This window comes from Patiria miniata, unplaced genomic scaffold (assembly GCF_015706575.1).
Source record: "Patiria miniata isolate m_02_andy unplaced genomic scaffold, ASM1570657v1 HiC_scaffold_29, whole genome shotgun sequence".
Classification (NCBI taxonomy): Eukaryota; Metazoa; Echinodermata; class Asteroidea; order Valvatida; family Asterinidae; genus Patiria; species Patiria miniata.
In genome coordinates, this window is record NW_024037068.1 from 13,541,525 (window position 1) to 13,558,913 (window position 17,389).

A 17,389-nucleotide genomic window follows, 5' to 3' on the forward strand; every position below is an offset into this window, starting at 1 on the left:
TGTGTTGACTGCAATTCCTCATCACCCCAACCCAAAACAATTATCGATTTTTGGATCCGCTTTCAGCTATGTGGTTGCGAAGGCCGATTTCTAAAGGTTACGCAACATTTTATTTTGAATGAAACAACATGCACACAGCCATGTTGATGACCGCGGGCGAAAGCTTTGAAAATCAATTTCTGCCGTTTGGAAGACCGTATCTGGGTCATTCTATAAATTTGGGGTCCACTTTTTTTCCCGCCCCTGTTACATCTGACATCTATGATTGTATAATTCTGATGCACTCCTCAATGCAGTCATCCTCCAAGAGTGATTATGAATAGCAAACTACCTACCCAACAAATAAACAATCATTTGAAGTCACTTTTAATGATGCTTGAAGGCAAATTACAAAGTACCAAGGTAACAGGGACGGGAAAAATGTCACACTTTGGACCCCAAATTTAAAGAATGACCCATCTTCATGCAACTGTCGTTTCCCTCATAATGATTCAACTATGTGCTAACAATCGTTTTGATTTGTTTAGTACTTTGCACAAATAGGCCTGGTTACGTGCAGTTTGAAAGTTGTAACATGATGTTTCCAATATCTGTCAATCTTTTTCAAGCCTAACGATAATATAAATAAGGTTCCTATCCATTATGGTGTGCAGTATAAATGTGCAGTATACATATAACCCTTTTGGCCAGCTTCCATTGGTCGATAGCGAGACCCACACGAAGTCACGCCGAGTCACGCCAATGAACATGCTAATTCTGCGCTTCGTCATTGTTGCCCCAAAATCGGCCAACCTGAAAACCATGCACGTGAGTTTGGTCAGTCAAAAAACTCCTCGTCGAAATTGTCCTTGGAGAAAGTTCAAAGTGTAACACAAGCGTTTGCAACAACATATTAAGCTGAAATTTAAAATAAACTAATTCGGATGATATTAGTGTTCCATTACTCGTGAAACTTGAGGGGATTCCTAGAAACTGAGATAAATACATAGATTTGGGGGCTTTTTGAACGATTTCTTCCCGACTTTAAGGCCAGTTTTACCAGTAACCAGTATTGACTTTTCGGCGTCGATGACGGCGATTTTTTCACTGACATGAAGTTAGCGCTCAAGAACGTAATCTGATGAACGTTGTTTAACAACGGCGACGCTTAGGCCTACGCAACCATATGACAGCTTATATGGATTCAGTATTTGGTTAAGTATGGTTACCATCAGTGTAATGGTAGGCCTGACCATTTTTGTGCAATAAGTTTTGTTTTAGTGGTGCAATCAGTTGTACCCAGTGGTTGAAAGTCAGAATGAAATTACACAAATAAATAGTTAGCTATGGTTATGTGAAAATTATTATGCAAATGTGGATTTCATGCCACCAATGACGCCAATTATTATCTAACCAATAAATGTCTGGAATTGCTGCCATTTTGAAATCCAAGTTTGATATTCGTTAGTCCACTTTCACATACCTTTGTACAGCGAATATATGTGTTTTTAGGAAATGTACAATTCGCTTTCTACAAATTGGTGGAAGTTTGCACATGTCTGATGACGGGTTCACCTTTGTTCACACGTACTTTTTGTCAATCTGGCTTTTTTTTCTATCTAACTGCAAAATCCTGGCATTAATAAGTGCACCTATTGAAATGTACCCTCCATACTGTCACAACCAAAATCGACGAAGGAAACTGCATTTAATAATGTTTAAAAAGAACATTAACAATTAGTGAAGTTTTGTTCTGAAAAAAAGGTAAATAAAAAAACAGAGATAGTCTAGATAAATGGGCGAACACGTGGGCTGGACAGACGCTAAAATTAGCTGAGTAGTTGGCAACAGATTATTTTCGTCATCGAAGAAGTAAGTTGAAGGCAGTCGGGCGTCCGTAAAAAAAAAAACATGGTGAAGAGCTTCAAGTTTGTGCCATTTATTGCCACTTTTTTTAATGAATTGGAAGGAGACGGGTATGTGCCTACGGCATTCAAGGCATATTTCTAAATATCATTCAACTGACTGATCGTTGGAAATCACCTTCATTGCTTGATTTCTTCTAAATGACAGCAAACTACATGTAGATGGAATTGTTTCACGGAGTGTCTATAGCACCACAAATAAGCTCTTTCATAATGATTCGGTAGGTTACTTTTGGTATGAATGCAAACGCTCATATTTGTTATGCCTTTAAATGACAGTGAATTTATATGGCAAGATATTGATTTTGTTTACGCTGACAGTAGCATCAAGGACCGTGGCGTGCACATCAAACGCATCTGTAATAAACACTAAGATTTAGGGCGTAGTATTTATGACTGCATTACTCTCATCCTATCGCCAATTACCTACGTTTTCTGGCGGGAATGGACGTAATTTGCCCGCGTTATTAATTTTTGTAAAGAAGATATAACTTAGTGCTCGTCCATTCAACCTCAATCTAAACCGATGCTGTAACCACTGGTAACGTTTGGTTTTTCTATTGTAAGGTTGAGTCATTGGTGGGCTTATTCAAATAATACATTGATATTCGTGCAATTAATGTTAATGGTTACCACCAGTGTCATGGTAACCATTTTATGGAGCATGGTTTTCATTAGGGTGTCCCTTTTTTTAATGGTTGTCATTTCCAACCGACCCTGGTTTCGGCTCCAGACCCAAGAAAACATTATTTTTTTAATCAGCGTCGACCTTCAGTGGAATACATTTAACAAAACAAAATGCAAAAAAAATAATAATGAATGCAAAATTCGGGCAATCGGGCTCTGTATTATTTGGAAGGCTATATAAAATGAATAACAGATTCTGTTAGCGAGGTACGGCGTATAGTAACCAGTGGAATCCCAGAAGATGAGAGTATGTTGCCTCTCATCATATTGGGTGTCTGTAGTATACCTTTACTGGTATGTCATGGCTGCAACTACAGTCAAAACATTAATGAGCTGCTTTGTACGCGGCAGATATATTGTAAGTCAATTACATTTTATTAAAAATTGTTTTATTATTTCATTCAGTGATCAACTCATGGTAAACTCATTGCAAAACGCAAAAATGGAGAAAATACACAGTTAACATCATTTATTATAGCCATCTTTACGGTTGCAAGTGCAAAACAAACATTTCTGCAGTTCTTAGTTGTTGTTTTTTTCTCGACCGACCGACCCTTTTTCAGAGGCAAACAAAATATGAGAACCATAAAAAAAGGACGCAATCAGGTGTATCAGTGGTTAATTCAGTTTTGACGGAATAATTTCACGGGGTGTTTAGTATACCAATAGGATCTTCTTATCTTTATCGAATTAAGCTTTTTGATAATATTCGGTAGGTTACTTTTACTTTTAGAGTAAATGCAGGTGATCCTACTATGATACATTAAAATGATAGTAGATTTATATGGCAAGATAATTATGATGTTTACACTGACAGTCGGGAAATAAAGACTGTGGCGTGCGGACAACCGCAGGAGTTACTTCAGATACCTGCAATAAACACTCAGATTTGGGGCGTGGATTTTTTTTTATCCCCTAGATTACGTGTTATTTCTCTCCTATCAACTCTTATCCAATGACATAAAAGTAATAATGATTAAGAATAGTGATATAGTAATGACAAATTAAATGAAAAATTGTTTTGAAAAAAAAAAATCAAGGACTGCGCTGTGAAGATAAAAGGCAAGTGATACTTCTGACACTTTAAGATTGAGGGCGATGTATTTGTGATGACCAACGTTTTCTGGCGGGAATAGACGTACTCGACCCGCAATATAATTTCTTGTACAAAGAGGCAACAACTTAGTGCCTGTCTTCTAAACCTCAATTTAAACCGATGTCGAATGGTAACCACTGGTAACGTTCGGTTTAATTTAAGTACGATTTAGGTTAGGGTAAACAATACTTAAACAATAAATCGGTATTCGTACTGAAAATTTGAGAATGAAAATAACCGTCTATAAAGTTACCATGGGTATTTGATTATAATGACTAGTGTCCAAGTTGTTTTCCATGAAAAAAATCAGTGAATCTCTCTTGTCACGTGACAGTGTCACGTGACTCATTTTGCAAATTGGTTTTTAAATTGGCGGCACATTTTGAAAAATCCGAGATGTCCGCCATCAATTTGTGGTACATTAGTAATAATATGATGTGATTTTTAGATTACAAAATGAGGTTTGCCAGCAAAATGGATTTCATGTCACTTTATTAACAGCAATTGTCAACGCCAATAAGGTCCACAATTGCTGTCATTTTGAAACCCAAAAATTATCTTTCATATTTCAAAACATAGGAAACACAAAACATAATAACGACTGGAAAGCCAGTCATAAGCTACTTTTAGATGAAAATTGAAATACTGAGATTGTTTAATCCGTTCAAAGAATATTACCATTTAAACGCAATAACTCTAAAACATTTTTGTCCCAAAAAAAACAGTTTATTGTGTATTCCGACTGTTTGGAGCAATACAGAAAATAACACAGCAAACTCGTTTCAACAACTATCAACAAATTTTCGTAGTACACAATATCTTAATTAACAACCCTGGTTAAGCAAACAATATGATTTATAAAATTCACTTTTGTTTTAAAGACGGGCCTTCAAAAGACCTTGTTGAAATGTTTAACTTTTAAACTGAGGTTTTATTGCTAGTGATGTTTGAAGGTTGTGACGACGATTCTTGAAATGGCATTTTTTGAACGACAGAGGTTTTAGATTCATTGTGTTTCCACGGTGATATTCTTTGAACGAATTGAACAATTGTTGTTTTTTTTATTTAAAAATAGCTTATGAAATTGGCTTTCCAGTCATGATTACACACCAAGAAACATTCGTCACACCTGGCTAGAAACCAGTTAAATTTGACTAGCTATTCAGGGTCAGCTGGGTGCAACTGAAATCAGTCAATCTGACTAGATTTTTCCAGTCGGTATTGAAAAAATAGTTTTGCAAATAACTAAAATTTGAGTCGAATTTAACTACTTTTTTCTAGTCATAGTATGAACATTTGCATGTTTAACTTAGATCCTTTTCAATTTTTATTAACTAGGAAAACAAGTCAATATTCTTTGCTAAGTTGTTTGTAGAGTGTATATTTGGTGCTACATATTTTTGTAAATATGAAATATAATTTTGGGGTTTTGGGTTCCACTTTTTTGACTCACCCTGTACAAGAGGTTGTGCAATTAAACAGAAATGGCACATTTCATTTGTTTCTTTGAAGCTAGGGTTTTTTTGGCCTTCTCTTCACACATTTTTGTCATTTTGTTGATTATTGTGGATTATTTTGCCCTAATAAGCGCAAAAATGAATATATTTTCGTAATCCGCGTTGCTTTTCAAATGTACTGCTTAAATTGCTTAATGCCGTAGTGAAAAGCAATTTATTGGTCTATTGTTTGTGCATTTGCATTAATGTCTTCACACCTTGAATGGATGACAGATGCCGTGTTTTCATCTTTCTAGCTTTAAATGTGATGGGCAAACCAGCATGGGAGAGCACTCCTCTGGAGAACTACCCAGCTAGTTTAGCTCTCGATGGAGACATGAGCACATTCTCACACACAAGTAAGACCACGTACTAAAGAAGGGGCGTGGCTTGAGTGCATGTTGGGAGGGCTGACTTTGTGCAAGCTACTTCAATCCGAATAATTGCTCTCAATTGAATACATATTGTCTTAGTTTTCATAATTTTCATTAAAAAGAGATTTAAAGTGTAAACTTACAACTTAGATACGATTGCAAGTCAGACTATAGAAAAGAGAGCTAATACATGTTTCATATGTAGTCACAGATTAAAGGAATGGCCGCACAATCGTTATCTCTTTGCGATGTAATTGTCAAAATGTATTAATTTTCCCCGACGTGCATTTTGCAACATCGCGAAAATAAAAAGATTTTTTTTGTTATTTTGTTTCATTAACAAGGTTATGTTGTTTCACTAATGCAGTTTCCGGAGATCCGCATCCTTGGTGGAAAGTGGACCTGCTAAGCGAGCACTGCCTGGGAAGTATCACCGTCAGCCTCCGGGATGGATGCTGTTGTAATTATCACTATCTTCCCCTACTTTTTTTACCAATCTCATTAAAAATGCAATCAAATTAATTGTCATGCCTTCGTTTCAAGGTGGCGTTGATGACTTGTACTGATTACTTTATCAGTTTGTGAATTTCCCTGATGAACGTCTAATACCACATATGCATATAAAGGACTTGACTAGTCTACGCCCCACAAAAAGCTAATATGAATTTAAGTTTTGCTTAGATTTGCTTAGGGTGTGCTTTTTTCTGTGTGCTTTCAATTTTCCTGCGAGGATGACATTTTGCCTTTTAATGCCTTTTTTTTTTACTACAGATTTAGTGAAATTGGTTTTATAAAAATCATAAATTCTTGATAAAAGTTTTGAATACGAATTTACAATGTTTATAAAACCACCTTATTCTGTTTAATTTAATTTACGAAGCATTCTTATACCATGTCACACGACGAATTGTTTAGAATAGGGCCTGTTTTTTGAAACAGGAAAGTATTTATAATGCGTACCCTAATAAATTCAAAAATTACGATACAAACAAATCACATGTGAGTAGGTTTACTAAATCAATGATAATTTCTCTTATTTTTTTCTCCTCAAGATCAAGATCGTTTCATCACTGCGGTAGCTCGAGCAGGCCTGAGCTTCAATATCATCGAGAACCAACCATGCGGCGCACCAGCCACACGGGCTCAGTCCGCACCCGGATCCGTGAATACGTTCCTTTGCGACACACCACGGATGGCCCGCTACGTCAGCCTGGACATCGATGCCTCCAATCCGGCAACTACGGATCCTATGTTCATGCTTGCAGAGGTGACAGTGCAGGAGTTTACAGCCGGAGAGTGCCCGGTACCTACCGGTAAGACTTTCTGGTTGGCCCTAAGTTACACGCTTATTTAATAGGCACACGCCTCTCACCACCGTGGCCCTGGTTCGATTCCCGGCTGTGGACCATTATGTGGGTAAAGGTTCTTTCCTGTGCCACGTTGGTTTTTCTCCGGTCGGTTTCCTCCCTCCGGAAAAAATCAAACACTTTCATCTCAGGGGAAAAATCAAACGCTTTTGTCTCCGTGGTCATATAATGGGTCAATGTGGCTGGCTGCCAGAGGCACCTTTATATGCCAGCGGCTCGACTACGTTGTAGCCATGTCCTTCGCCATTCAGCCTCTCAGCTGCGAATAAAGATGATTAACCTCCAGATTGTAATAATTGTTATACGATTTTGGTGTTGTAAGAAATGGTTTTTCACTTTTTTGAAAGGTACATTGAGAAGTTTGCGAAAAAGGCCTCTATTCGAACTCGGATATCAACTTTATAGTCAAGTCCCCTTTCAACCAGTCCATGACTCTGCCCTCTTGTGGCGGTGATTTGTATGCATTTATTCGTATATATATATATATATATAATAGCATGTTCTCAAATTCGCTCGTAACCACCCATCCTGCAAACAGGGCGCTCTTGTGAAGGAAGTACGGAAGCCATTATGGGTAACTGATCATGACCTTCGCATACAGCTAGCGCACTACGTATGATAAACAGCTGTAGGGCGTTTGTGGGATGCATGAGCTTCGTCACAGGTCACGAACAATCCGTCGCAGAGATGACAAACCGACGAATAAGCGAAAACCTTGTTTCGAGTAATTCGCGTTTGAAGTTGGACGTTTTTCTGGGCGCCGTATTTTACCCTTAATGTTTCGATAAAAACCCTTTTAGTGTGTATTCGGAATAAAATAGGAAACTTAGTATCTATCAGGTCACTTATTTAATCAGAGAAGTTGTACGATATGATTTTATTTGATCGTAAACGTATTCGTCAGTTTGTCAAATCACATTAATCTCCAATAGCCGGTTGTTCTTCACACTGTTTGTATGATATTCGTCGGTTTCTCGGATCACGCGTGCACGCGCGCGCAATCCGAGAAACTGACGAATAACCTTTGTTGGTACTTCGAACGCACACCTTACATTAGCTGGTTAACAGCGAATTGCTTGTAGCTATTCGTCAGTTTGTCGAATCCGACGCGCGCCAATCCGACAAACTGGCGAATAACATTCGATGGTACTTTGAGCGCACACCTTACATAAGCTGGTTACCAGCGAAATTCCGTATTCGGCACTATGTCAAATTATGGATTTGTTTTTGTGAGTGATTCGCCACAAGGGGGGCTCTGAATCTCAAAATCCAGACAAAAATTCAGAATTTTGGCATTATTACTTGAAAGAGCAACCTTCATAAACCCTAAAAATAACAAAATCTCGAAATCGCCAAAATGGTCGATTCGCCGGTATGTCAGCTCTGCGACGAATCTATCCAATGAGAGCTCAAAGAGATCAGCCCTTCCTAGCGTCCTGTTTGCAGGGCGGCGGTGGACGAGCGAAGTTCTTAAAAAGCCTGGTGAGCTTTGAATATGCATATCCATAGAGGGCGCCCTCTTTCCATCATGCTGGAACCGTTAGAGAAAAAAAAAACGCGGCCCGTTTTCCAGCTCGATTAGCGATGGTTGGGAGGCTGCTTTACTGATAAGGTTCCCATTTCTTATAGACCTGTAATAAAATAACGTTACTCTTTGTTTTTATGTGAACTTTTGTATGGGCGCTAGATGGCTCTCGTCCCCAACTGGCTCCTATAACAAAGTGCACACGAAACAAAGCGTGACGTCGTTACGACTCCCGCATTTTGCAAGCTGGCGAGATGGCTGCCCAGGTTGCTCGCTCCTTAGAACAATTTATGGTTGACTGTCTAGATGCCCGCTGGTCTTTCTAAAGCCTTGTTCGCATTGGTCTGGATTTTTTAACGGAGATTGTTGTTAACTTAATAACCAAATTAAGTCCAGTGTCCAAACTGTCTAGTACCGATCGTCGATTGTACGTGTTCCGCTTGGCAGTCAAGGGCGAATCTACGCGGGGGGAAGGGAAGGGGGGGGGGGGGCGGGGCAACGGGGGCCATGTCACCCCCCCCCCCCAAAAAAAAAGGAACCCAGTTTTTTTAGTATCTAAATGAAGCCGCCAAAAAGACAGGCACTGCGTACACCTAAATCTTTTCCTAAAAAAAATGGTTAAAGTCGTCAGAAATTGCCTTAGATTGCACCAAATGCACAGAGCAACTAGAATCCATATCATTTTTCCCCGGGGCCCGTAAGCCCCGAACCCTACCTAGAATGTTGATTGATGTTTTGGAGTATTTGAGCTATCCATCCATTTATGAGAGTGCCAATCTACTGTAACTTTGCAAAAGTCACTCGTTCACCGCACAGACTATTTACGCCGCCATGATGGTTAGCGTTATGTGCCTCGATCGTTCGATCGCAGGGCGCCCTCATAAGATTCCGAGAGAGCATGTATAAAAGGTAAGGATAACACAACGAATGACTTTCTACTGGCCGAATTCAATCCAAAGTGCGGACGCACGAGTGAGTAACCACAATGGGTTACTTTTTGTTACAATGCGGACGCGGCTTTATAGTCACTTATTTCTCTGGCGTTGAGACTGCCTTTCAGTTTCACATTGTGATTATTACTTCACAAACTCTGCAAGTAATGGCCTATATCCTTTGAATCTCAGATCCAATTCCTGTGCCGGTGCACGTCAACGCCACCTCGGCTAACTTCGAACTGATGTACAAGGGAGCAGCGATCGGGAATACCGGTCCACTAGCGACTCGCGTGGCTAAATCTGCCAAGCGATGCGCCGCTAGCTGCCTCAAGCTCACCGGGTGCGTGTCCTTCGACTACGCGCCGGGGACTGGGCAGTGTCATCTCCACAACCTGAATGCGCAAGACATTCACAAGATCCCGAATGAGGATTTCATGATCTTTGTACCAGTGCAATAATTATCTATTCGAAGCCTGTGGCCAAAAGTCTCACATGTCTTAAGATCAAATTTAGGGACCAGGCAATTTAGAGTGAAAACCGTTCCGATTGAAATACTCCGACAGGGAATCAGTCCAACAAAAACTTTAAAGAAAGATTTATCTATTCAGTAATTATTGAATGAATTTCACCATCGTGTTGTCAATAGTTTCAGTTTGATTGGGTGAACTTTTTTCTCAATGGAGTAAGTTTAGCTCTTTAGAAAACAATAATAACTGTCCCGACCAAAGCCAGTTCTATTTTCGTGTGTATGAAGAAAGTCATGTTGCTGATATAGTTGCTCAAGTGGTTTTTTTTAACATTATCAGCCCAAAAGTGTAGTTTTTTTAAAATTAATTTGCGTAATAACAGTTTTCTTATTTTACTTGACAATCAGTTTAGCAATGGAATTGTAAAAGTGGGTATAGATAGATTGAGCTATTAAGATAGAAACTGCACTACCATTTACTGCAAATAACTACAAATAACTACATATTGTTTGTAGTTTCTAGGCATCAATTTAATAGCCATATTATTTATAGAGAACTATTGTTTATGCATCATATTCCTTTATTCTGATGTGATTGTTAAGGGTCCATGACGTCAATTTTGCTGGGGAACATAATTTTGTCCATCTTTCCACTTCTTTGAAATATATGAAAACTATTTCACATTCCATTTTTGTTTAATCATTTTGACACGTGCACATTTTTTAACATTTGTTATTTCCATGTTTTTTTCCTAACAAATGTAGGTGTTGTTGCTGTGATGTCATCTTATGTAGACAGTGCTCAGTTTCTTAAGGTTTTTTTTTTTCAAATGCTGGGCCCAAAAGTTTGCGCATTGAACAAAATGAGAAAACGTTGCTAATGAGCTTTCTCGTCACCGTTTCACGAACAGCCACATTTGTCAAAAATTACAATTTTTTTCAATTTTGAATTTTTTTTTTCACTATTTTGCTTTAAACATTGTATTTAACCATTTTTACATGTTTCTGTAAGTATTACATCATTAATTTTCAAAAAACATTGATGATGCAAGGGGCAGATATCTCGAAAACTGAGTTTTGCGGTTTCATGAAGAGCCACACACATTTTGTCCCCAACAACGAATCACCCAAGAAAGAACATTTACAACAGCGAAATATCCAAAATTCCCTCGATTTCTTTGGTGTTCAAATAGTTGTAACATTATCCAAAATGCTGGAATTGTGTTTGTGTGTTAATATGACTGCAACCAAATTAAATCTGGTAGTGTATGACCACAATTGGGTATATCACAACCCAATTTGGGGTATTTTAATTTTCATCCTTGTTTGGGTAAAATTAACCGAGGCAATTTTTTTCAGTGTGCCTATGGTAAGACAAGAGTAAATTGTTTGTTTCCCTTTTTTTTAAATAGTCCATGTACAGTTAGCTCAATATTGATTACAAAAATAAACATTCATGCTACGCGCGCGCAGAGCTGAGCCAATCAATGGCCTTAAATGGGCGCTAGCTACCGGTCCCCATATATTGGGGGAGGGGGGGGGGGCAGTCTAACTGGAGCGTTGGATTAGCCATCACGTGATACTCGTGTCTGCCCCGATGCCAACAAGTGCACTTGCTCATGAGCGGGTCTGCGTTGGCTGCCCGGGGTGATGTGACGCCACTGGACAAGTTTGTGACCAGATAGCGGGAACGTGAATTAATACGAAGTCGACTTTACTAATTAGTGACGTCACTTCATTCTCAAATCAGGGCTAAAACTGTGATTGGTCAATTCGAATGCAGTGTTTTGTAATACAACACCAGCCGGGCGCTTGTCGCGAAACATAATACGGAGCGCATGACCACAGCCTCTGTTTATATGTTATAATGTCTATGGAGCGACAACGGTGAATGACCGAAGACCCATTATAGAAAGCGTCCGCTGATTGGTCAGAATCTAGAGGTCAATATGTGATTATCTTGCATAATTAATCAGCAAATCTGCTCAAATGCATGACATATTACAAAGACTACGCACAGGGCGGCGGTAATAAAACCAGAGGATATTTATGTTTGCCTTGGGTACGGGTTAGTCTGAGTATACGGACCGAGCCAATCTCCTGATGACGTCTGATATGTCTAAACATGCAGATATTACGCAAGCCACGCGCCAGCCAAACAGAGTCGATTTTACTAAATCGTGACGTCATTACATTCCTATATCAGGAGTAAATGGTTTGATTAGTCAATTCGAATGCAGTGTTTTGTAATACAACAACAGTCGGGCGCAATATGGCGTAGCATGATACAGAGCGCGTGACCGAAGACCGATATAGAAAACACAAAGCGATGGGTCAAAATCTAGGAAGTCAGGTGGGGTCTTGCCTAATTAATCAGCGAATCTGAATAAAGTTGCAACAGTAGTACCCACTGATCTCTATCGGGATACCGCTTCGACCATTATGCGTGTGCACAAGACCGTGACGCCCTTCCACACACGCGGTGGCCATTTTGAAGCTCCCTCAAAAGCCCAACAACGCACGTATCCGTTTGCCCACAGTGTTATTTTACTCATGTTAATATTAGTTCAAATATGTAATTTTATTTCATGACTTTTCAGATATATTTTTACGTGGCAAAATGAGTGTCAAATTGGCGTCCAGTGACCTCATCCCCACGGCCCGAAGCGCTATCCAGTCAGTATACATTGTAATAGAGATCAGTGATCTTTCACGCGTAGTCGACCACGGCATTTGCCTTGGCCTAGAATATGTACGGTCGGGAGCAAAAAGAACTGTGTCGACTGGAAATGAGAACAATGAATAAACAAGGCATTTGTTATTGAAGGACTCCCCTTTGTTCACTCTTTTCTGCCTGTAACGTTTTCAGCCTGGCTTGACTTCAAGAATTATGTGTATCCATTGAAGTTTACTGGCCGAGTGTGATATTGTCACACACAAAATCGATGAAGGAAACTGCATTTGTTAATTAATGGTTACAGCTTGAAACCACCCCTCCAAAAAAAGGAGAAAAGCTGAAAAGCTTTTAATTCAGCAAAAATCACCAGTGCGAGAATAATTCATATACAAATTATATAGGTCAGTAAGGTTTGCGTTCATGTCTTTGAAATTGCGTCGGGGTGACGTAAATTGAATATTAGGTAACACACTGAGTATACAGTGTTAATACGTCGGTACGGTGAGGGGTAGAACGTAATATTACATAAGTACGAGGATCGATAACGCGGGCTTGCTGGACGCTCAAATTTGCTACAATTTATTCTGGCCATCGAAGAAGTAAGTTGAAGGCAGGCTGATGTCCATACAAAACACGATGCAGAGTTGCAAGTTTTTGGATTTGCAGAGGATTTTCGGCTTGTTGGTGATTCAATGTTGGTGTTTGCGAGATACTGCCGGTGGTCTTGTGTGTAAGTACACTTTGTAATGAATATATACACTCAACCAAAAAAGAAAGTCCCCTTCAGGCCCAAAAAAAAGAGTCGGTCTCTGGTCAGCGCGCGTTGATTTTAATCATGCGCGTCAATCTTTTTTTCTCCAAAATGTTCCGCGGTCGCCGCATCAATTCCGGAAATTTGGTCTGATCAGAATCCGAGTATTTTGTTTTTTTGCCTATTAAAATACTTGTTTGTCCAACCCAATAACTACTGCGAACATCATTGTTTTTCCCAAAACAGTGATAATCTTTACAACAATTATGCAATTTATGACAAATGGTACCGAAAAAAGGTGCATTTCTGTATACGTGCAAAGTGAGGGTGGACCACATGCACAACTTGCACATGTACAAAAGTGCAACTGTTTGCGGTATTATTTGTCATAAATTGCATAAATTCGTACTCATTTTCACTGTTTTGGGTCAAATAAAGAGTATGGCTTTTTGTTAAGGAATTTATGTACTGATTGATTGTTATTTGAGCAAAATGTGCCCAGTAGTTTTCGAGTTAGACAAAAAAGTATAGAAAGGGGACATGGAACCATTAGCAAACAAAATTTAGACTGAACAAAAAATGGTAAATTTGGAGCAGTAGTTCAAAAATAGTTAGGTTTTCCAACGGTGGTCGGCCAAAAATTTAACCATAAATACCACTTTTCTTGAAAATGACTTAACACCAGGTGCCATAATTTTACAAGATGCTTTAGACTTTCATTTACAAACATCCTAGTAAGGTACTTCGTAAAAATTTGATTGTTTTGTTTCTCGATGTTTGCAAATGTTGTATATTCCTTTTAACATCGGGGTTATCCTTCACTGACGTATTTCATACACACTGTAGCCTATGTGCTCGTTGTTGTGAAACGAAATCGAAAAGCTTATCCCACATGTGGAATTCAAATGTGTGTGATTGTTTTAAACACTTTCTCAGGACAGCAGTGAGTATACAATGTTTATAAAATATGTCTGTGCAGGCCAACAGCCAGTGTTAAATTAAGTCACCCTGCCTGAATGAATACATACTTTATCTAGGATTGGAATGAGACAGGGTATCGACCTTTATCATAAAACTCGCCTTGTGGGCAGCTCATATTCCCTAAATTCATTTGTCTAGTCCCCCCCCCCCCCCTATCAAAAGTCGTCGCCCGCAGTCGTCCCCTCCCCACACACGGCTTTTTTTTTTTTAACGAGTGCCTTTTTTTAAGAGACTTGAATTCAAGTGGGTAATACGGCTGGGATTAGTCCGCTTCACAGAGCGCCACCGCGTATCATACCGTACCAACAGCATCGGCACTGGCGCAGTATCGTCCAGGGGCTGCGTGTAGCATATATATTATAATACCATCCGGGAACGTTCAGTGCAACCTCGGCGAAATGTGCGTAGATTCCAATTACCGACTTGATTAATCTGCAAGCCTTTTGTGCACAAGTACGTGGAGTTGCAACCAAAATTGAACGGAACTCTCTGATTGGCTAATAATCAGCAGGATATGAATATTTATATTATGTACGCGTCTCGGTCGGTTCGGGTGCGTCAGTGAAGGTGGGATCGGAACGTTAAACGTGCTGGTGAATGCTACTTGTATATAGTTCGCCGTGTGTAACACAGCCGAACTGTCGATTGTTCGTGAATAAATTCTTTGGTCGTTTTGGAATCAATGATTCGATCATACTCTTAATCGAAAAACACGATTTTTTTTGGGGGGGGGTGGAAGGAGTATTAGATAAAGCTTACCTCGGATGCTTCCATAAAATTAAAAGTGCAGCTGAAACAGTGCAGCAAATTAAAAGAAAATGTTCAACTTGGGGCCCATATACGATTTCATTTGGCCTGAAATGTTCGCCTTTATATTTGGAGTGTTCTTGACACTCTTTCCACCGAGAACCTAGATCTATCGCATCTCCGGTGTAGTAGTTCAAATTGTCTCATCTCATTTTTACTCTAATCGTGTTGACATCTGGGGAAACAATCTAAAGAACCACAACCGGCCCAGCCTCGGTGACCGGAATTACCGTTGACGGTACTCGGTAACTTCCGTATACGACAACTAGTCTCAAACGAATGGCTGAGTTCACAAATGAATCTTTCGCATGGTGACTGCGATAGGTTCCCAGACGTTACACAACATGTTTTATCACCACCAGACTATATGAATGTAAATAGAAACTAGAGGTCAAGGCGTTTGTTGGGTTACAAACGCAGAGTTGTCGGGCCGACAACTTTTTCATGAGACACAGCCCAGTTAAGTTATGAATAATTTTATGTCAGAACAAAGGATCACGAAAATGTAACCTTTCCAGTACAACCAATTATTTTGTTTAAAACGAAAATATATCGAATTTCAGTGTACATTTATGTACACGTACCAGTTATTTCTGGTTCGATGACGTCATCAGTCCAAAAAGGGAAAGTGAATACTGATTTAGTTCGGAGATGACACATGATCATAACGGAGTTAAAATAACGTATGAAAATATGGAAAATGTAAGTGTATGTATCAATACAACCTAACTTCTTGTTTTATGACGTAACAGCATTAAAGATCCAAAGGTCTACATTGTAATGGATATCATTATTGGGGCTACGAACAAAGTTCTAAGACAGGGATAAAATGATAGAATTCAGAAAAAAAATCATGTTCAATTTCTCCCTACAGTAGCTCCCGGTCTGATGACGTCATAATTTGAAACCTTGAAAAGTTACATGTAGTTGATAATTCTAAGAAAGGGCCATTGGGTTAAATTTTGACAAATGGTTTTTAAATTTAAAAACGGAAGCCTTATTTTATGTATCGCTAGAGGGCGCCCTTTCATATAATGATGTCATAAATAATGTTGTTTTTGTGTCCTTTATTACCTTCTTAACACTTCCATATTTTATTTGCTTATAATAAAGAGCTTCAACTTTCGAGTTTTCAATTTTTATTGCACTTACGGTAACACTGGAAGTGAATGTTAAGCGGTTTTATGTTGGGAATAAGAATTGTTGCCCGAGGCATCATTTACAACCTCATGCAAAAACGAACACGATACTCTATTAGTTCTAAAGAGATAGCTGAAACTTTTTTTACAAATGTGGCCCTTAAATTGTTTGTAACTTGATACCTGATGACGTCATGATGACGTCAGATGTTTTTTAACATCTTTGGAAGTAGACTTGATGAAAAGTCGTTAGACTATAGTAGTTTATGTCCGTCATCGATCAGCGCCAAAATCCGCATACCACCGCCGTTCATGTAACGTGAACGCTACAACCAATAATGCAAAAGTCATGTACTAACGCGCGGCATGGTCAGTCTAGTGTCTAACGACTTGAATAAGACGTTTTCAAGCGAATATTCATATATGTAGCCACTGCAATGCATATGCATGACGTTTCCATAGCGAGGGCCAATAGTAGCTTATCTGGCTTACGAAGAAACATCCACTATAAATATGGGGGTAATTATTACACGATCATTTTCAAGTTTCCATTTGATTTGGTAGTCCTATTTTTTTAAATTACAGTAAAAAAGAGTATAACATTGTAGATAATATTAGTACTTTTGCAACTGTCTTTGAATAAAAGGAGTAATATTTAAGTAATTATGGAAGTTAAAACTGTTACGAATAATTGTAATCCCCTTCAAAAAATGAAGTGCGCGCCGACTGTAAACGCAAGCTCCTTTTGGCCCAAGTGGTTTGTTGTAGTTTAACTAATCACCCTGAAAACGAACTCGTTCGCGGTTTGTGCCCATTTTTAAGGTTTCAGAACCGCAATGACAAAAAGCCCGATGCCGCACACAATGAGGTTTAGAAATATATTGTTGCATTATCAAGGAGTAAGGAACATACCCTCCATTATGATGATCAAATGCACAAGTACTGTACGGAACTGTACTACTTTACTAGGAGAAGGTGTTGTACGTTGAGATTTGGAGTGTTGGAGATTTGGGGTACCGGTAACGATCGTTTAGTTGCGCACGGTTATTGCACTCGATGGCCCGAGTTCATCATGTTGGTTTAATTAGTTGAATCATGTGTAATTATATATTGTGGTGGTATTCTACTAAAGCTTGAAAGCTTCGTGAGTGAAGAAAGTATGCCTACATTACGTGATATGGACC

At 39.1% G+C, this 17,389-nt stretch overlaps 1 protein-coding gene across 1 annotated transcript; it reads left to right on the top strand.

Moving 5' to 3' along the window:
- The first annotated feature begins 5,451 nt into the window (after positions 1–5,451).
- Positions 5,452–9,842, top strand: LOC119735191. Its single transcript, XM_038208896.1, has 4 exons — positions 5,452–5,542; positions 5,925–6,017; positions 6,610–6,870; positions 9,574–9,842. Exons 1-4 carry the CDS (start codon positions 5,452–5,454, stop codon positions 9,840–9,842), a joined length of 714 nt encoding a protein of 237 aa, XP_038064824.1.
- Positions 9,843–17,389: the final 7,547 nt, after the last annotated feature.

Coding starts and splice junctions, on each gene's coding strand:
- LOC119735191 (XM_038208896.1), top strand. CDS start 5,452: ATGGGCAAACCAGCATGGGAGAGCACTCCTCTGGAGAACTACCCAGCT. Junction 5,543..5,924: donor GAGCACATTCTCACACACAA/GTAAGACCACGT, acceptor TCACTAATGCAG/TTTCCGGAGATCCGCATCCT. Junction 6,871..9,573: donor AGAGTGCCCGGTACCTACCG/GTAAGACTTTCT, acceptor TTTGAATCTCAG/ATCCAATTCCTGTGCCGGTG.